This window comes from Tympanuchus pallidicinctus, unplaced genomic scaffold (genome assembly GCF_026119805.1).
Source record: "Tympanuchus pallidicinctus isolate F22 unplaced genomic scaffold, pur_lepc_1.0 scaffold35, whole genome shotgun sequence".
Classification (NCBI taxonomy): domain Eukaryota; kingdom Metazoa; phylum Chordata; class Aves; order Galliformes; family Phasianidae; genus Tympanuchus; species Tympanuchus pallidicinctus.
Genome location: NW_026294753.1, coordinates 1892203 through 1913166, shown reverse-complemented (window position 1 = coordinate 1913166; position 20964 = coordinate 1892203). Strand labels below are relative to the sequence as shown.

General features: G+C 59.7%; 1 protein-coding gene across 1 annotated transcript; it reads left to right on the top strand.

The window, feature by feature from the left end:
- The first annotated feature begins 396 nt into the window (after nt 1-396).
- Nucleotides 397-19121, top strand: SLC9A1 (solute carrier family 9 member A1). Its single transcript, XM_052699180.1, has 12 exons — nt 397-799; nt 11965-12425; nt 13654-13904; nt 14313-14530; nt 14844-15046; nt 15257-15346; nt 15717-15787; nt 16140-16313; nt 16424-16538; nt 16900-17001; nt 17303-17372; nt 17930-19121. Exons 1-12 carry the CDS (start codon nt 481-483, stop codon nt 18250-18252), a joined length of 2397 nt encoding a protein of 798 aa, XP_052555140.1. The 5' UTR covers nt 397-480; the 3' UTR covers nt 18253-19121.
- The last annotated feature ends 1843 nt before the right edge of the window (nt 19122-20964 follow it).

The window sequence follows — 20964 nt, the reverse complement described above, 5'->3', positions numbered from 1 at the left end:
CCCCCTCTCCGTCCTTGCACCCCTCCTTAAAGTTGTGCCCCGCTTTGCATTGCACCCCGCTTTGCATCCCACCCTCACCTCCCATCGCACCGCACCCCGTTGCAGTTACCCCCTACTTTCCAGCCCCCCCCTTTATCCTTCCACCCCGTACCCCCTCCTTAAATCCGTACCCTTCTTTCCACCCCCATCCCCACCGCACCGCACGCAGTCGCACCCCGCTTTTCATCGCCCCCCTTTAAAGCCGCCCCCCCATTCACCCCCCGTTCCCGATGCCCCCCGTTTCACCCCGCCCCGCCTGGCTCTGCCCCCGCCCCACCCCACCGCTCCCCCCCCCGTTCCCTCCCGACGCTCGGCGTTCCGCCTCCGCCTCCTCCCCGCGGCCCCCCCCCCCCCCCCCGGCCGCCCCGGGATGTACGGACGCTCCGCCGCCGTCCCATCTCCTCGCGGCGTCTCTGCGGGGCGGCCCCGGCTCCCTCCGCCATGGGGGCCGCGGCCCTCCGAGCCCTTCCTTGGGCTCTATTGCTGTTGCTGGGCCAGCTGCTTCCCGGCCAAGGTTTACAGGCCAACGCCACGCGTGTTTCCGGGGAGCAACCGTGGGGAGAACTCGGGGGTATCACCGCCGCCCCCCCCGCCACGGCCCAGGAGGTTCACCCGCTGAACAAACAGCATCACAACCACTCGAGCGATGGGCATTCCAAACCCCGCAAAGCTTTCCCCGTGCTGGGCATCGATTATTCGCACGTCCGCATCCCCTTCGAGATCTCGCTCTGGATCCTGCTGGCCTGCCTGATGAAGATGGGTAGGGGCTGGGGGCTGGGAGGGGAGGGGAGATGGGGGGTGGTGTGGGGAGAGCAGCGGGGTGGGAGACCCCCGGGAGGGACCCTTAGGGTGTGCATGGAGTGGGTGCTGTCAGCATCTCGGCTGCACCCCCTGAGCCCCCCGCTGTGACCCCTGAGACCCCTGATTGATAGCAGCCCTGTGAGCACCCCATCGGGATTGCCTGAGAGCCGTAGCTGCAACCCCACTGTGACCCTCCGAGCGCCCCATTGTGACCGAGTGCCCCACTGCAACCCCTTGAGAACCCAATTGCAACCCCATTGGAACCCCCGTGCGACCCCCTGAGCATCCCACTTACAAACCATGAGCACCCCAATGCAGCTTCCCAGGTTCCCCAATGCAGCCCCACAACCACCCCGTTGAGACCCCCAAGCGCCCCACCTGCACCCCCGTCCTCTCGGGGCAGCCCCCCGGTGCATCCCCATGCTGATCCCCCGCACACCCCATACAAACCCCCCCTCCATCCCATGGCAGCAGTGGGCATCCCTTTCTCTCCCCACGACCTTGTGTTTGCCGCAGGCCTGGCAGCGGGCGCAGTGCCCCCCAACCCCACGGATGGTTCCAATGCCATCTAACAGCAGAGTCTCCCTGCACCCTGACTGGGGAGCAACGTTTTAGTTTTGCTTTCTCCGCCGGTGAGGAGGAAGCTTTGTTCGGTGCTTTGTTTCCTTTCCAAACCACGCCGTGCCTTTTGTAACCTTGCAGAAATCCTTTCCAACTGCTCCGTGCTCCCCTTCCCTCCTACCCCTGCCTGCAGCAAAACCACCTGGCAGCGCAGCGGGGCTGGGGGTGACAGCTCAGGGCTGTGGGGCACAAAGCGGCCGTGGTTGCCTGAGTGTTTTCCAAGCTTTGATAGTAGGGAAATCACCCCAGAGCGGGATGCAGTGCAGCAGCCCCAGCTGAAAGCAGTGCCCAGCTCCAAGGGTTTCTCTGCGCTGTTATCTTCTCCGGGCTGGGAGAGGGTGAAGGAGGGGGGGGAGCAGCTCTGGATCCCCATGGTTTTTGCACCTCAATTCCCATTGGGTTTAACAGCAGTGTGGAGTGCTGTGACTTAATGGGAACGGTGCTTTGGGTGCTGAGTGCTCCAAACCCTGCTGCTCGGGCACAGGAGCCCCCCATGGGCACGCCATGCCCCAACTGCCCTGCTGTACCCCACCCCGCTCCATGGGCACTGCCCGGTCAAACCCCATTTTCTGCATGCTTTATTTACAAGGAAAAGCATTCCAGCCCCAGCAGCTCAATGCATTTGTGGAAAGGCATAGAGCAGCACAACCAAGCAGGAGGTGCGGCTCCATCCTTCGTGGCTTAAGGTGCGTAAAGAGGAGCCGAACACCAGGAAATGCAGCCTTCAGATCCCCAAACCACGCGGCTTCTGCTCAGCGCTGGGGGCTGTGGCACTGCGCTGGCTGTCATCCTGCTCGGAACGGAATGAGTGATGAAATCCGGAGTGTCTGTGCGGAAGCTGAAGGAGAAAGGAGGGGCCAAAAGCAGGGCGGCACGCAGGCTGTGAGCGACGCCGCAGCGTGGAGCCCGGCAGCTCGGGGAGCTCTTTGCCTTTGTGCAGCTGGGAAGTTGTTCCTGGTTGTGAGCTTGAGCCCGGTTCTTTTGCATTGAAAGCGTTATGCAAGGCTGTGATGGAGGGGTGAGATCCGGGAGGAGCTGCTTTGCAACTTTGCAAGGGTTCTTGTAGGGACAACGTCTCCCCTGGGGATGCTGAGGGAGCCCAGCCCATCCCTTGGCATGCCTGCACATCCAGCAGGGATTTGCAAGCAGCTCCCTCAAATTGGGGAATGAACACGGGGTGGGCTGGGAATTAACAGCGTGGCTTTAATTGCAGCTCGGTGCCTCCTGTTGTCCATCTCTCCCAGCTACCCCAGCACTGCAGGAGCTTCCTGCAAAACCATTGCAGTGTGCCCCCCCGTGAGCTGGGCTGGCAATGGGGCTCAGTGCAGGGGCATCCCAGAGGTTTGTGCTTCTTTTTGCTGCGGGCTGGGGGCGCTCCTTTCCTTCCTGGGGGCACAGCGCTGATGTGTGACCCACGTGTGTCCCACAGGCCTGTGCTGCTTCTGCTTCCCCTCATCCCACGCGGAAGGGGAGGCTGCTGCTGAGCACCCAGTGGTATTTTAAGGCTGTGTAGGAGAAAGAGGGGGGTGAGGGACAGACGCAGCAGTGCCGTTCCAGCTCCCCCAGCTACAGGACTGTGGCTGTGCTGGTGGAGGTGGAGCAGCATCAGCTGGAGCTGCTGGGAGCAGTGCAGCCAGACTTTGTCCCAGAACCGTCACAGTGCAATTTGGGCTCAGTTATGAATATTTTTCCATTGCCAGGGGGAAGGGAAGGAAGGAGCCAGCAGTGTGCCTGCAGGCTGCAGTGCGGTCCCTTTGCTGGCGTGCCGTGGGCTGAGGCTGGTGGTCAGAGCCATGCTGCTCAGCTCCCAGCTGTGTGCTGCCAACCTTGGGGAGGAATCAGGCCCAGCTCCATCTCCAGAGCACCCCTCAGGCTCTGCCTTTCGGAACCACAAAGCACAGAGGTGCTGCTCCCATCCTGTATGAGGACTGAGGTCTGTTGGATCCCAGCCCTGCTGCATCCCAGAGCTGCACGTCCCCTCAGCCCCACTTCAGGGAGCAGCCATGCTGCTGTGCCTTGCAGTGCAAACGGCTTCTGGGGATGTCATTTCCTGCAGAGTGCTGTGGGGTCCCTGCTTGGCCCTGAGCTGTGCCATCCTTTTGCTCATTGCTGCGTGCGAGACGTGAATTCGGAGCCCAGTGCAGCGCTCAGGTTCTGCTTGGAGCCTGAAGTAATTACTGAGTCATTGCTCCAATGTCTCTTCCCAGCTTTGCAGAGCTCGTTCTGTCCCTGTGTCTGAGGTCCCTGTGCCTCCCTGCAGCCACCACTGTCCCTATGCAGGAAAATATCAGCATATACTGCGTATCAGCGTGGTGCAAAGCAATGCAGGCAGTGCATCCCTGCAGGGCAGAGAGGTGCACACTGCAGGGCGGCACGGGGCTGCTGTGGGGACACTGCTGCTGTCTGAGGAGCAGTGGGATGGAGGGATTCCCCAGGGATAGGAGCCGGGAGGAGCAGATCAGGGCTGCAGGTTGGGCTGCAGGTTGGGCTGCGTGCCCTCGCGATGCGCTGCTTCCATTGCCAAAGGATCATTTTTAGAGGCTGACAGCTGCTGTCTGACAGCCAGAGCTGGGTGCTAGAAAGCCTGAGCGCTTCCCAAATGCCGCCCCCTCTGGTTTTTCACGTGGGTGGGGGGGTGAGGTTTTGCTGGGGGTGCAAATGGTGGCACCTGGGGATGCTGCTGGGACAGCGATGCCACCTGCAGGGCTTGGGGAGGAGGCAGCGAGGAAGCAGCCAGGTGTGTTTCCCCAAAACCTGCATCACCGTGCTGGAAATGGTGTGAGCACAGCAGGGTGGGAGAGCTGCAGGGCCTGAGTTCTGTGCCCTGAGTCCGTGGGGCTCTTTGATGTGGGACTCCCACCTCCTTCAGGCTGCAGATATGGGGTGAGATCACCCCCAAGCACAGCACACGTTCCCTTTGGTGTCAGCTGGTGGCTGTTCTGTTGTCGGGAATAACAGGAAAGGATTTGGAAGCACTGATGCAGCTGGTGCCACAGAAGTGTAAAATTGTCGTGCTAATTAATTGAAACAGCCCCTGATTAATGCAGACTCACTGTGTTCCCACTGCCTTATGGGGGAAGGATCCAAATGCTGTGCTTTGCCTTCACCCTCTGCTTTGCTGGCTCAGGAGGAGCAGCCATGGCAGTTAATTCTCCTTACTCTGCCTGTTGCTGAAAGCTGAGCAAGAAACCACCCAAAACTTGAGGGGAAGAAAGCTCTTCATCTGCAAGACAGAGCCAGGCATTGCATGGAACTGCTTCAGGGGCTGCCCTGGGTGCTGGGGCTGCGCTGCTCTCAGAGCATCCTTCTGTGTGCTGCTCTGCAGGCAGAGCTGTGGGTGCTGAGAGAGGAAACGTGAAGGAAAGCAATGATGAATTGCTGCAGCTGCCTTGTAAGCATTCGAGTTCTTTTTTTTCTTTTGGGTCCCCAAGGCTTAATTTGTTCAAATGAAAGCTGAAATCCATCAGGAACGCGCTGCCAAAGCTCTGAGCGTCCGCACACAGCACCTATTGCTGCTGGTCAGGGCTGCTGTGGCTCCGCAGTCTCGGCTGCAAAGTGCAGCAATGGAGCTGAGAGTTGAGGAGTTTCTTTGGCCACGTGTTGGAGCTGCGTGCTGCTCGAGGCAGTGATTGCCATCTGTGCTGAGGTCTCACTCATCCCTCTGACTTCCCTTTGGTTTTCCGGCATCTGTGTATTAACAGAGAGGTGGAAACCTCATCACTTTGTGTTCTGCTCTTTCCTCGGGGCAGAGGAGCACACGTGTGCTTCTGCTTGGGAGCAAGGACGTGAAATGCAGGCCTTTGGTGGCACACACGCGTGGCTGCGTGTTGGATCACTGCTGCGGTGGGAATGGAGCAGCTTTGCCCATTCCTGCTTTGCTTGCAGGGCTCCATCCCCATGGGATGGGTTTGGTGGGGACAGCGGTGACCAAAGGCTCAGCACACGGCTGGGGGAGATCCCAGAGCAGAAGGTCGAAGAGTGCAAAGTAGTTGTGATCAGAAGGGGACGGGTGCATCTCCATGGGCTGCACAGTTGCAGTGCAATTGGCCCCGGGGGCATCTCCTGAGTTCCATGTAGTGGGAGGTGGTGGCAGGGAAGCAAATCCCCTCTCTCTGCTGAGCCTGCAGGAGGCACCTTTGCAGAAGCAGGCTGGGCTCCCTTTGCACCTTTACAGCTGGCTTCTTCCAGTGCTTAGGAGTCACAGCGTGCTGGATGTGTGGGGCAGGGCAGGAGGGAAGGAGGGCAGGTGGGAAGGAAAGAAAGGCAGATCATAAGGAAGGATGGAAGGTGGGAAGAAAGGAGGGCAGCTCAGAAGGAAGGAAGGCAGATGGGAAGGAAAGGAACGCAGCTCAGAAGGAAGGAAGGCAGCTCAGAAGGAGGGCAGGTGGGAAGGAAAGGAAGGGCAGGTTGGCAGGAGAAGGCAGCTCAGAAGGAAGGCAGCTCCTCGCCCTGGCGCTGCCGGCACTGAGGGCAGAGCGCTGTGCCTCTGGCTGTGCCGTGCCTCAGTTTCCCTGGGGAGCTCCTGTCAGGAAGCACCGATGCAGGCTGACTCTCCCAGCTCATTGCTGTCGTGTGCTGCAAATTACATCGCTTTGTTTCGGCCGCCGAAGCCCGGTAGTAATCAGGGCAATATTGTGGCCGCATCCTCCCTGCGATCGCAGAGGACACCAGCAGGTTATTTCCTGAAAGGCTTTTGTTTGTCTTTCCTGCCCGTGTTCCTGCGAGGAAATCTGCCCTTCCTGAGGAAGGCAATTGGCATGGAGGGCTTTGCCCGTGGTGCTCACCTTGGGCTGCCCTGGAGTTCACTCCTGAGGCTCCGAGGGCTCCAGGAGCCATTTGTTCAAGGCTGCAATGCGTGCAGCAGTGTGGTTTTAGGCATCTCCTGCCCTGGAGCAATGCGGTGCCTTCGTGAAGGTTTGGCTTTGTCCCACAAATACAACACAGTGCAGATGGGGCGATGGTTGGGATGGGGCCTGAGGGCTCTTTTCCAACCTTGGAGGTGATGCACTGCACTGTGCTCTCCCAACCCAGCGGTTTGTGCCATCTGTGTGCATCACAGCAGTGGCAGAACTGTGGGCAAAGAACATTCCTGCTTAGCTCCCAGCCCTGTTCCGTGGAGCTGGAGCCGTTTTTGGAGCCCTTCTCCTAAGAAAGCCATCTTAAAAAGTTCAAGTGCTGCTGGTGGAACTTTCCTGATGCAAAGGTTCCCAGCAGGGCTGTGTGAGGCACTGCGTGGAGCTGCTGCAAAGCCACCCTGCAGTCGTGCTGATCACAGCCGCAACCCAGGAGTGGCTCTGGAATGTGCCAGGAGAGGAATGTGGTCATTGGGTCAACAGGTTCGCAGTTCCTGGAGCTATTGGGGCTTTCCAGCAGCAAGCTTGGCACGTGATGCATTTACAGCATCCCAACCCCTTCCTTGGCCCCTCGCTCCAGCTCTGCACAGCAGCCCAGCCCTGCTGCTTGGGGTCCCCATGTTTTCCTCCTTGCAGGCAACTCTGGAGCAGTGGGGTGCTGCTCCAGGGCTCCGTGGGGTTCTCCTTTCGAGGAGCTGCACTGGGGGATGTGGGTCAGCAGGGAGATGCTGCTAGGTGGGCAGTTGGGCTGGATGATCTCAGAGGTCTCTTCCGACCTCGGTGATTCTGTGGTTCGTAGCCATTAGATCTTCCTTGCAATCTGCTTTCCTTACAGAGTGTCCTTGGCTTTTCTGCTGGTTTGGAGGAGCGTTATCTAAACGTAGGGCTGGAAATTGGGAGCTGTGGAGCTGCTCGCACGCTGTTCACTGGGGGACACGGGCAAGAGCATTTAATGCCCTTTGTTTCTCCATTCCTCTTTACAGCCGGGAGGAAATTAATACCGGCTCTGTAAAAGACTCCCAGTTGATCTGTTAATTTCTTGTGAGTGCTTTGGAGATAAAACCAAGGGACGAGCCTTTTGCTGCATCGCCTCTCCCTGCTCTCCAAAGGACTCACAAGGCTCCTGCCTGCGGGTTGCCACGCTGGTGCTTTGCTGCAGGGATGCTTTTGGCTGTACAGTGGTACAGTTCCCCCTGCACTGCCTGTGTGCTGCAGTGGTGCTCAGCTGGGGCATGGCTGGAGGGTGATGGGGACTCTCCTGTCCCCTCCTGGAGGCCAGCTCTGCCCCGTGCTGCCTTCTTTGAGCACTGTGTGCAGCTCGGGCATCAAATCCCACGCACAGTGGTTGGGCTGAGCCGTGTGGAAGCATGCTGAGTGATGCAGCAGGAGCAGCGTTGGGTTCCTCCCTGCTGCAGGACTCCTGCATGGCTGTGGTTTGCAGCTCAGCGCAGTGGGGCACAGCATTTCATTTCAGCTCATCCTGGTTAATTAGCCAAGGGGAAGCGCTCGGGTTGAGCAGGTTTTAATTGGCATGAGGGCACCCTGAGTTTTCCAGCAGGAAATTCTCCTGGGCTCCAGAGCCTGCGGACGTGGGGAGGCTCAACCGCGGATCCATGCACCTCGTTATGGCTGTTCTGTGCTTTGCATCAGCTTGTTTGTCAGCACAGAGCAGCCCTGGCAGGCTGACATGCCCGCTGCCTGCAGATGATTCACAGCTCTCCGGTGTGCCAGGGACCGTTGCATCCTCCTCCTGTTTTGCAGCACTGCAGCAGCGCTGTTGGGGTCCGAGGGCAGCGGTGTTCGTTTTGGCAGCGCTGCAGTGCTGCATCCTCACTGCTGCAGGGCTCTGTGCACAGAGAAAGGAGCTTTGCCCGAGGCAGAGGAGGAGATGGAGCCACAACGATTTGCTCCAGATCAGACAAAGAGTTGTGCTCGAACCTCGTTATTTTCTCACTGCTAATTAGGAAGAAAAGCCAGGGAATGGGAACATAGTTAATTGATGCTGCTTTTGGTGACTCGGGGCTCTGCACGGAGCAGGGCAGCATCCGTGTGCACCAGCACAGCCCCAGCTCCTTGGTGCCAGCCCTGCCAGTCCCATGGCTGTCAATAGCCATTAAGACCCGTTGCTATTTGCCAGAGATACAGCCCTTATTATTTTCCAGAGCTGATTTCCCACTCCTATTGCCCTCAAACGGAGCCCAGCCGTTGTTCCCCCCGCACTGAATCACCCCTTGTTCCCCTTCCCTGCCCCTCATGCTGCAAACAAGTGAATGGAGGGCGGTTCGGATAGGAGAGCTGTGGCTGCCTGGCACAGCCCTGTGCACCCAGCCCTGTGTGAGAAGGTGACCGACCCCAGGCTGCTGCTGTGCAGGAGATAAGAACAGTGCTGATAGCTCTGGGACGGCCCCAGTGAGCCCAAACCTGAAAGGTACAGAGCAACAAGCACACCGTGCCAGGTACAGCTCAGCCCAACCTCTTTCCCCCACCACCTCTGCTCACTGCAGCCCTGTGCAGCACAGCATTTCTTGCTCTGAGGTGCAGGTTTTGGGGTCACCGGAGAGGGAATGCTGAGCAGCACCCTGGGCAGCTGGAGAGCTGTCCCAGCCCCACTTCTGTCCCTCTTTTCCTCCAGCAGAACCCATCCAGCTCCATTCCCCAGGCCCAGCAGTGCCCCATTGCTGAGGCTGTGCTGTTTGGTGCTCTGTCTGTGGCACCCAGAAGGGTCCATGTGGCTTTCAGAGGGGCCCTGCTGGTGCTGAGCCGCATGTGCTCCATACAGCCCGCACTCTCTGCAGTGTCCTTCAGAAGGGCAGCCCTGCAGGGCAGACATGAGGGCTCAGCTCCTTCCAAACATGGGTGATTTTTAGGTGTTGGGGGGTTCTGTGGCTCCAACTCGAGCACAGCCCCAGGGGTTGGAGCAGAGAAGTGCATAAAGGCTTCACTGCTTTTTCTTTCACCGTAAATGCTCTTGGAAAGTATTTGATTAAAATGTTATTAAAACGTTCATTTCGTGCTGCTCTGGGAGAGGTCTTTACATCTACCAAGTGCTGCCAGAGCGATGACTAAGCTGACCTTGGGTCCCATGCTGGAGAGCTGCACTGCAGCGCCGGGGCGATGGGAGGGGGAGAAGTCTGGATGGATGGGATGGGATGGCAGCACCCCAAGGGCACGCAGTGCCTGTGGCCTCAGGAGATTTCCAAATGGCTGGGAGCAGCATGGGGCAATAGATCTCCTCTTTGAGCTGCATCCCTCCCTGTTCCATCCCTCCGTCCTCGAATCCTGTCCCTCTGTGTCCTTCCCATCTGCAGCTTGGGTAGAAGGCGGCTCAGGTATGGCACGTTTGGGGTCAGGAGGCAGAGAAGGAGCACTGGGATGGAGCTCACGTAGCTCACACGGCACCCAGCCGTAACCCAGCTGTAGCTGAGGAAGGCCAGAACAGTGTGCAGGTTGGAGCCTGTCCAGGGTGGTTGGGTTGGGAGGAAATGTTTACATGGCCCCGCACGCATCAGCATTGAGGGCCTGGGAAAGGGCAGACAGGTCCTGATTGCCAGCACACGGGTGGACCTCCGGGGGCTCTCACCTGTGGCAGCTCATGGTTTGCCATCACCTCTCTGTGCCTGGGGACCCCCGGAGGCTCACCGTGACGGGGCTGAGCTTGACGGCCTCTTTGAGCATCCGCAGCCTCTGAGCAGCAGCAAGGGAAAGGCTCCCTGCACCAGCAGCTCTGCAGAGCAGGAGTTGTGTTCTTGCCCTGCGCTGGCTGTGCTGGGATTGAAGCAGCCCCATGCAAATGTTTTGAGACCAAAACGAAGACACCCAGTGCTGAGGAGCCGCAAGGCAAACTCCTCAGCAGCGCAGGCGATGCCTCACGACAGCCCCAAATCTCCACGATGTGATTTCACCCCCTTTGGAGCTTGAGCTGCACTTGACCTTGGCTAACATGAAGGCTGCAGAGCCGGTCCCACCGCCCTGCCCTGCCCCAAACCTCAGCCTGCACTGCAGCCCCATGCTCACCATGCAGTCAGACTGAACCCATTAGCTTGCACATTTCCTTGTTTGCTCTCAGGGTTGGTGTTTACCCAACCGTTCTTGCTCTGGATGCACACAATGTTTGATAGCAGATGAGCTGCCTCCACGGAATCAAAGGCATGATTAACATGCAGCCTGTGTGAGTGAGTGTATTTTTAGGGACCTAAAGCACCAAATTCACATCAGTGCACGAATGTTCCAGTTCGATGGGATCCCCGAGGCCCGTGGGGAAGAAGTGAGAGATGCTTAATTGTCAGCATTTGTGTTTTATTCATGATGGGATGTGCTCAGAGACTGAGCACCGGTGAGCTGCAGGCTTCGTGCTGCTTGTGTAGCTTTCCATCTGACTGTGGCCAGGGCTGGCTTATGCTGAGGTGTGCCCTGAGTGCCATTTGCAATGAGCTGTGCTAGGGGAAGGGATTATCCTGCACAGTGCTGCTGCACCTCACATGTGTGGCACCTGCAGAGATGGTGGGATCACGGAGCACCTCCTGATGGGGACGGGCTGAGAGCCCTGGGGCTGTTCCTGCAGAAAGAAAAGACCTGAGCAGCACTGACTGATCTGTGAGGTGGGAGTGAGGAGGATGGGGCTGGGCTCTGCCAGTGGTACAGAGGATGCTCTCCTGCATGATGTGCAATAGGGAACCTGCTCTGGGGGGCTGCTCCTCTGCCATCCCCAGGCTTTGCTCTGGCAGCGCTGCTGCAACAAAGCCAGCACAGAAAGCAGGCTCCTTACCCCTCATCACAGCACCTGAGACCTTCCAGAACCACCAGAGCCCCTTGAGGCCATGCCAGACCCATCCAGGCTGTGAGGGTCCCTGCAGAGAAGCAGTCGAAGCTCTGCTCCATCCTCGGATCCAGCAGCTGACTCACTGCTGGGCACAGGGGGAGGCGTTTTGCTTTCCAGACATGTTTGTGCTGCACCAGAGGAGGGAGGGACGAGCTGGCAGTGTGGTGGTGCAGAGCCGCCCGCGTCGCCGCCGAGGGTTTGAGTCCACACCGTGCAGATGGCGCGGCCAGAAGGAATGATGGAACACGGTGTCAGCGGTGCCTGATGGGAAACCCATCCCTTTGCCAGGGAACAAATGTGCCTCGCTTCAAAGTCATCGTTATAAATCCTGGGAGACGATCCAGGGGAGCCCTCCCTGCCTCTGCAGCCCTCTGGCAGGGATGGGGTGTAAGGGGTTGCACGGACCTGGGGGCTGCAGTGACCCCAAGGCATCCTAAGGGATGGGACACTGCCATCGGGCGCAGCGCGAGCCCCCCGTGGGTCTGATGGGAGGTAAATGCAGCACCTGCGTGTGCTGGGAGAGAATAACTCTGTTGGGAAGAGCTGGAGCCAGCAGCAGCTTGTGTGAGCACTGCGCGTGCTGCCAGCGCTGGCACGGGGCTGGGGGTCCAGTGAGCCCCCCCTCCTGGGCTCTGTGCTGCAGGGACGAGCAGTGGTGCTGTGTGTCAGCCCAGCTACCAGTTTCCACTTCACAGCTTGGGAGCACGGGGGAGAAAGGGGAACTGAGGCAAGCAGCAGGTTCTAAAGACGGCAGGGAGGGCTGGGAGCGGTGCCTCCTTCCCACATCCTCCGTTCCCATAGCCAACGTGTGCTCTGCTCTCTCCTCTCCAGGCTTCCACGTCATGTCCTCAGTGTCCAAAGTGGTTCCCGAGAGCTGCCTGCTCATCGTGGTGGGCCTTCTGGTCGGCGGGCTCATCAAAGCAGTGGGCGAAAAGCCCCCCATCCTCAAATCAGACATCTTCTTCCTCTTCCTTCTCCCTCCCATCATTTTGGACGCCGGCTATTTCCTCCCCTTGCGACAGTTCACGGAGAACCTGGGCACCATCCTCATCTTCGCCGTGGTGGGGACGCTCTGGAATGCTTTTTTCCTGGGGGGGCTGATGTACGCCGTGTGCCAGATCGGGGGCAGCGGCCTCAACCACATCGGCCTGCTGGCCAACCTGCTCTTCGGCAGCATCATCTCGGCCGTGGACCCGGTGGCCGTGCTGGCCGTCTTTGAGGAGATCCACATCAACGAGCTGCTGCACATCCTGGTCTTTGGGGAGTCCCTGCTGAACGACGCCGTCACGGTGGTGAGCGGAGGTGTTGGGCTTTGCTTTGGGGTGGCGCCGGGGCTGCTTCCATCCGTCTGTGGGACGCTGCTGGCGCAGGCTGGGCGCTGCAGGGCTGCAGGGCTGCGCTGCTGTGCTTGCTGCTGAACTTCTGCAGGTGCAGAGCTAAATATAGCGGCTGAAAACACTGCAGAGGTGCTTTGAGGTGATGCGCTTCACTTGACGGGTTGGGAAGGCCAGGAGCGTGCGCTCAGAGCTCTGCTGCATCTCAGGGAGGATTGTGGAGCTTTGCTGGCTCACGCTGCCTCCCAGCCTCTTCCCACAGGGATGGGGGATGCTGCTTTCCGGCCCCCATGCTGAGGTCCTGCTGCTCACCCAGCAAAAGCAATGAGGGGCACAGAGGATCCGTGCTGTTTCCAAAGGACGGCTTTGTCCAGGTGCTGGCATGGCTGTCATCCTCCTCCCTGCAGTGCTGACCTCCACATTCACTCCCAGCCCGCTGCTTTTTCCTGGCTCTGCTCCCACGCCCCATCTGCTCCGCTCAGCATGCTGCAGAGGGTGAGGAGGAACGTGTTGTCCCAGGCTTTTCCCAGGAGCTTTTCTCCCTTTTTGCCCTGGGCTGCGCTCCCATCCCTAAGGAATACTTTTGCCTTCTGCTCTCACATCTGTCCCAGCCCGGTCCCCAGGAACCAGCTCTGGCATGCTGAGCCTGGCACCCTGCTCCAGGTACCCTGCAGGATGCTCAGAAGCCAGACTCCCCTTCCTGCTTTAAAATCTCTCCAATGAACACATCCAGAAGTGAGAGATGCAGCCCGGGGGTGAGGTCCTTGCAAGGCTGCCCCGTCAGCTACAAAACAGCGTGAAGATTTTGCTCTGTGCTGAGCAGGGGCAGCTGTTGGCTTTTCTCCCCACGTGGCTGTTGGGTGTCCTGGTTTATCCACTGGAAGTGGGAACGGTCTCTTGCTGGGTCATCCTTACCTGGAGCCCTGCAGGGATGGCAGCTGGGACTGCAGTGGAGAACAGAGCTGTCCTGGATGTGCGTCCAGCTGTGTGACGGCAAAGCGCCTCCAGCTTTTTCTGCTGGCTGAAGCACAGGATGCAGCTCTGTGTGACACGGCCAGGCTCCCTTGGGTGTCTGCATGCATCCCTGCTCTGCTCTCCTAAGGATGCTCCCTAAGCAGAACTCTGAGGTGAGGGGATCTCTTACCAGCGGGGCAGGTTGAAACCCCCTCTCCCTTCTCATTCCCAGGTCCTCTACCACCTTTTTGAGGAGTTTGCCAACTTTGAGCAAGTGACCATTATCGATATCATCCTTGGCTTCCTCAGCTTCTTCGTGGTGTCTCTGGGCGGCGTCTTCGTGGGCGTCATTTATGGGCTGATTGCTGCCTTCACGTCCCGCTTCACCTCCAACATCCGCGTCATTGAGCCCCTCTTCGTCTTCCTCTACAGCTACATGGCCTACCTCTCTGCTGAGCTCTTCCACCTCTCCGGCATCATGGCGTGAGTTGGGGGCGGGTGGGATGAGGTGCCCTCCTATCCCAGGACCCCACTTTTGGGGGATTTGCTCTCTGTAGCACTCCCAGCATGGCCAGTGCTTGCCTGATGAGGGCCAGGGCTGTGTTGGGCACCAAGGCAGAGGGGAGAGGCTCTCATTTGGGCTGTCCCACAGATCCCAAACCGCTGACAGCCCGTTTCCCGCTCCTCCAGGCACGTGCTGGCAGGCAGGGCCTGCTGAGCGCTCACAATGCGTTGGGTTTGTGCTGCCTGCTTCCAATGCTGCCCAACGAGGGGGAAGGAAAACCCTTACGTTGCCTTCCCTGGATTCCTGGCGTCTCACAAGCCTCGTGCTGCAGGGCCATGGCTTGGGGCTGCTCCCACGGCTGCTGAGTGCCCCCACCTTGCCCCTAGGCTCATCGCCTCTGGTGTAGTCATGCGGCCCTACGTGGAAGCCAACATCTCCCACAAGTCCCACACCACCATCAAGTATTTCCTCAAGATGTGGAGCAGCGTGAGCGAGACCCTCATCTTCATCTTCCTGGGTGTCTCCACCGTGGCTGGCCAGCACTACTGGAACTGGACCTTCGTCATCAGCACGCTGCTCTTCTGCCTCATCGCGAGGGTTTTAGGTGAGCTCTTGATGTGCTGCCAGTCCCTGGGGCTGCTCCTGGGCTGTGGGCTCCTCTCAGGGCTACCGGGTCCCAGTGCAAGACTGGAGTTGACTGGGTAGCACTGCTCCCCAGCGGGCATTGGACTTTGCTTCTGGTTGGTTTTATGGGAGGATGGGGGTGAGGCCACGTTTGTGCTGGGCGGGGGGTTGGGATGAGCGTGCACCCAAGGAGGAGCGTATCCCTCATGTTAAAGGCTGCAGCACTGCTCTGGGCTCTGGAGGGGTTTCTTCAGGTCTGGGAGCTCCCTTCACCATTTCTGTGCACTCCCCAGGCGTCCTGGTCCTCACCTGGTTCATCAACAAGTTCCGAATCGTGAAGCTGACACCAAAGGATCAGTTCATCATTGCCTACGGGGGCCTGCGGGGAGCCATCGCCTTCTCCCTCTGTTACCTCCTCGACTACGAGCACTTTAACATGAGGGACATGTTCCTCACGGCCATCATCACCGTCATCTTCTTCACTGTCTTCGTGCAGGTCGGTGGCAAGTGGGTCCAGAGGGGCAGAGAGCCTCGCAGGGGTGTGGAAATGATGAAAGCAAGGAGCTGCCACTCATAGAATCGTTCAATCGTGGGAGGGCTGAGGTTGGAGGTGACCTTAAAGCCCACCCAGCCTCAACCCCACTCCCTGGGCTGGTTGCTGGTTGCTTCCCAGCCCACGGTCTGACCCTTCTGCCCCACTCCCCAGGGCATGACCATCCGGCCCCTGGTGGATCTGCTGGCCGTGAAGAAGAAGCAGGAGACGAAGCGCTCCATCAACGAGGAGATCCACACGCAGGTAACGCCTCGTTCCCGGCCCTTGGCACGCGTCCCTTCGCTGCCTTAGCCCTCTTCTTTCTCTGCTTCTGCCACTTCCACCGCTGCGCCCAGGCGGGTGCACGGAGCGGGAGCTGCCCCTAAATGGTGCCCAAGGTAAGGGGGGACGGAGCGAGGGCTCTCCCCTTCTGTGTCTTCCGATGCCCGCTCCGACCCACGCCTCCCCTCTCTGCCTGAGCTGCGTAGGACCGCCCGCCCTCCCGTGGCCCCCAGGACCCACAGCCCCGATGTCACAACCTGCTGAGTGCCGTCACCCCGTGTCAGTGTGGGGGATGGGGAGGAGAGGCGGCAGCAGCCCCCCAGCTGCCCGTGCCCTGCGCCTTCTCTTGCAGTTCCTGGATCACCTTCTGACGGGGATCGAGGATATCTGCGGTCACTACGGGCATCACCACTGGAAAGACAAGTGAGGAGGGTGGTTGGGTGGGACCTGTGGGTGAGATGGGGTTGAGTTACCGGCTGGCAATCCAGGGCTGGGGTTTTCCTTAGGCTGTGGAAGCCACGTGGGCTCCCCCCAGTGAATCACAGTGCTGGGCTGAGTGTGAGCGAGGCGTGGGGCTGCACCGCTTTGCCACGCTGTGTGCAGAGGGGGGGAGTTCCTGCAGGGTGCCCCATAGCTGTGAGCCGTGGGGTCTGCTTGGCTCCGGAGGGGGTCCCAGCCTGCGCCTGGGGGAGATGATCTGCAGGGGGCTGGGTGTGCTGGGCCGGGGGCAGACGTGATGCATTACCTCTCCTTCTTTCCCCATGTTGTCGGGAAGGCTGAATCGCTTCAACAAGAAGTATGTGAAGAAGTGCCTGATAGCAGGAGAGCGCTCCAAGGAGCCGCAGCTCATCGCTTTCTATCACAAGATGGAGATGAAGCAGGCAATCGAGCTGGTGGAGAGTGGGGGCTTGGGCAAGATCCCCTCCACCATCTCTGCTGTCTCCATCCAGTGAGTTCCCAGCCGCCCTGTGCTGCCTGTTAGTGGCCGCGGGGCGAGCAGCCCTTCAGCCCTGCCGTGTGCTGTGGCACCGTGACTCTGAGTGCTGTCTGTCCGTGCAGGAACATCAGCCCCAAAACCCTCCCTGAGGAACGCGTCATCCCAACCTTGTCCAAGGACAAGGAGGAGGAAATCCGGAAAATCCTCCGCAGCAACCTGCAGAAAACCAGGCAGAGGGTGAGGTGCTGTGCCCCCTGCTGTGCCCTCACCCCACGTTCCCCCTTTGTTTCCCTGGGGTGGCCTTCGAACTGCAGCTGTGCCAGCTGTGCCCCTCTGCCCATCCTGAGCTCGGCCCCATGTGTTCCCAGTCTCTGTTCCCTCCCCAAGAGACGCTGGGATGTGCTGAGGGGAGGCTGGCTTGTTGGCTGAGCCTTTCTCCTGGTGGGTGAGATGAGACATCCCACGGGATGAACCACAAGGGAATGGACGTGCTGTGCCCACGGACAGCTGTTTCATCCCGTCTCCAAAGGTGACGGTGCCAGGACCTCCCTTTCCCTTCCCATTTTTCACCATCTCCTTTTCTTGGGTGTTTTCACAGCTGCGGTCCTACAACCGGCACACGCTGGTGGCCGACCCCTACGAGGAAGCCTGGAACCAAATGCTCCTGAGGAGGCAGAAAATCCGGCAAGCTGATCGCCAGGTCAGGGGGATGCTGGTGAGGGACGGGGTGGGCATGGAGGTGGATGGGGCTTCCAGCCTGGGAAGGGCACCGCTGTCCTGCGTGGGGTTCCACCATAGCTGTCCCTGCCCTCTGGTCATTGCAGCATGGAGGCAGATGCAGAGCGAGTCCTTGCAGCGTGGCTGGGAGGATACATTTACCCTCAGCATCGCACTGCTGCCTCTTGCTCATCCCTGAGACTCAGGATCAATTCCCCACTTCCCCGGGGCCGTTTTGGCTGCAGGCAGTCCCTCATGCTGCTTTCCCTGTGTTCTGGTTGCAGAATGCCTACCTGACAGTGCCAGCTAACAAGATTGATTCTCCCACCATGTCCCGGGCTCGCATCGGCTCAGGTAGGGTGGGATGGAGCTGGGGGGACACGCAGGTGTTGGTGTCATGCTGAGCATCGCTGGGTGTGCGGGCACTCAGGGGTTGTGCTGTCCTGTATCCCTGTGCTGTCCTGTATCCCTGTGCTGTCCCGTGTCCCTTCTGCTGTCCCATGTTCCCTCTGCTATCCTGTGTCCCTTCTGTTGTTCTGTGTCCTCTGCTGTCCCGCATCCCCTCTCCTCTGCCCTGTGCATCCTTGGGGACGGCAGCTAGGCGGCAGGAGAGGAACCCGAGCAGCAGCAGCTCAGCGTTGCTGCTTGCCGAAGCAGTGTTTGCTCAGCAGAGGGCAGCTTCGCCCCTCTCAATCCGTGCCAGCAGAGCTGGGCTGGCCGGTGCCTTTCAAACGGGATGCGCAGATCAGAAAAAGGCCTCCGAAGTCAGCGTGAGCCCGGGGCTGCAGACCCCAAAGACCTGCGGTGCATTAGCCGGGGGTTCCCGGGACCCCCTTTCCTGCTGGCACTCCCCAGGCCGACCCGATTTGCCCACAGCTGCGTTCTACCTGACTCCTCTCTGCTCCCCCCAGACCCACTGGCCTACGAACCCAAGCCGGACTCGGAGAACCTCCCCATCATCACCATCGACCCGGCCTCCCCGCAGTCCCCGGAGTCGGTGGAGCTGCCCAACGAGGTGCCCAAGGGCTGCGGTGGCCTGCCGCCCTCCCCCGAGGAGGACGAGGAGGGGTTGGTGATGCGGCCCAAGGAGCCTTCGTCCCCTGGCACCGACGACGTCTTCACCCCGGGGACCAGCGACAGCCCCAGCAGCCAGAGGATGCTGCGGTGTCTGAGCGACCCGGGGCCGCGGCAGGAGCCGGAGGAGGGGGAACCCTTCATCCCCAAGGGGCAATAATGCGGGGCTGCCGCTTCCTTCCTCTGGTTTCTCTCTCTTTGTTTTCTTTCTTCGCTCCCCCGCACTTTCGGGTTCCTCTATCACTACACGCCGGGTTTGGGAAGGGGGGACCGTCCTGGATGGATGGGAGCTGCGGGGGCAGCTCTGCCCTGCGAGCCGTGGACCGGCTGAGGAGCGGGACGGAGCCCTGGGTGGGGGGCACCTGGCCCTGGGCTGAGGACGCTCCCTGGGCTCCAGGACTGGCAGCACGGGGCTGTGCTGGAGGTGACCCCAACCCACAGTGACCCCGTGGGGCGGCGTTGGGCTGTGGCTGCAGAACTGGGGGCACCCGGCTTCCCCTCTCCCTTTTCTTGCTGCATCTGCACCCCCTGAGCCCAGGGGTGCAGCGCACGGAGGTGAGGGCCGGGGTCTGCATCTCCCCCTCCACGGCTGCGTTCCCCACAGGGCCACCCAGCCCAGTGCTGCGCTCACACCGGGTCTTGCTCAATAAACATCCTACAGCCACGCGGGGCTCCCCGCTCCCCTCTGCCCTGCACAACCCGGGCCTCTCTGTCCCTCCCGGATGCCGAGCGCCCCCAGCCCCATGCATGTCCCCTCCTTCGACCCCACGTGGGGGTGGAAGCAGCGCTGCTCCTTAACCAAAGACAGCCCCGGGGCAGATTGTATTTCCCATGCGCCGCCCCGCCGGCGTGCATCGTGCCCTGCTTCCAGGAGGGAGAGAGAAGCAGCGACAATTCTCTTGTATAGAAAGGAAAAGGAAAAAACCAAAACCAACAGCAGAAGCGCCACATGTGTAAAGAGATTCTTTTTTTTTTTTTTTTTTTTTTTTTTTTTTTCATGACTATTCTAATAAATTAATGTTAATTTGTCGTGTCGTTTGGGGGGGTTTTTTTGCACGGGCCACCCACGCTCCTCCTGTGTCTCAAGGGCTGCGTTGTTGGCGCTCGCATCCCAAACCTGTTCCCAGGTTGCTGCCCTGCTCTGGGTGCAGGAGGTGACAATGGGGGGGAGGGGGGGGGGTTGTCATTTGTGTTGCCAGTGTTGCTCCTGTTTTATTTTTTGAACAACTGGGAGAAGGGAAGCGTGTGGCGTTGTGCTGTGGATGTGTCACCCACCCGGTCAGGCTGGTCCCTGCCTGAGCTGTGCTCCGTGCAGGAGGGGGAAAACTCCAGGCTACGATGGTGGAAAGCCTGCATGGTTATGGGGACAGCAGTATGGCTATGGGGACAGCAGCATTGCCAAGGGGACACCGGTATGGCTATGGGGACACCAGCATGACCATGGGGACACCAGCTATGGGGACACCACCACGGCCATAGGAACACAGCGCAGCTATGGGGCCACCAGTACAGCCATAGGAACACCAACACAGCTATAGGGACGCCACCATGGCCATGGGGATACGAGTGCAGCTGTGGGGACACCAGAATTGCCATGGGGACACCAGCGTGGCCGTGGGGACACCACCGTGGCTGCACAGACACCAACATGGACAACATCGTGGACACCAACACAGCCATGGGGACACCAACACAACAATGGGGATCCCACCATGGACCATCGTGCAGGGCGAGGCATGGGGGCGTCCTCTGCTCCCCCCCGGGTGCCGTGAGCCAAAGGTGAGCTCACAACAAATTGCCCTTTACCTGGATGGACGTCGGGGACGATTTCTCCACCCCCCAAAGCTCTTGGGGTTGCTCCAGCCCTGAGCCCAAACCCCACAGCCTGCAGGGCGCACGCACCCTCCCATCCGCAGGGAAGAAGCCCCCCGGGGAGCAGAGCCCCTCTGTTCAAAGCAGCCGTCGTCGCCAGAGCTGCAAATTAAAGCTCTGATTCAACGAGGCCATGACTCACACGTTTGCCATCCCATAAGCTCCTAATGGCTGGCGTTGCTCATCTGCTTCAAATACCTGAAGCTCCAAGTCCGTCCCTCCCCCCCCCCATGCCCTCAGGATGGGTTCGGCCCCCTGCACATCCCAAAGCTTTGGATGCTGTGGGTGCTCAGGGACACCAGCAGTGCCAGCCCAGCCTGGCAGCACCGACCCCCAGCACGGAGTGGGACGGCCCTGGGAGGTGAGAAGAGCATCCACGTGCAGGGCAGCATCACGTGCAGCCACCCTCACGGCTTCAGTCATCACCCGAACACCACAAGTCTCCAAACGGAGGCATTTCCAGGATATTCTTGTGTCTGTCTTAATGGGTGAGTAACTTCTTCTAATGAGGGAGGACTAATGATCCCTCCAGGGATGGGCTGGCACTGCTGAGCAACCGCCAAAGTGCACGAGGCCATGGATGGAGCCCAGGGAGCGTCCTCATGTCCTCTGTACCCTTACTGCCATGCCATGTTCCCACGTCCCCTGTGCCTCCACCCAGTGCAGCCATTCTGCCAGCACTAAGGCAAGGACAGAGATAGGACAGCAATGGGGCAGCAGTGGGGCAGCAATGGGGTGGCAGTGGGGCAGCAATGGGGTGGCAGTGGGGCAGCAATGGGGCAGCAGTGGGGCAGCAATGGAATGGCAATGTGACAGTGATGGGATAGCAATGGGATGACAATGGGATGGCAGTAGGGCAGCAATGGGATGGCAGTGGGGTGGCAAAGGGGAAGCAACGGGGTGACGATGGGATGGCAGGGGGTCAGCAATGGGGCTGGAGTGGGATGGCAACGGGACAGTGGTGGGATGGCAGTGGGGCAGCAATGAGATGGCAGTGGGG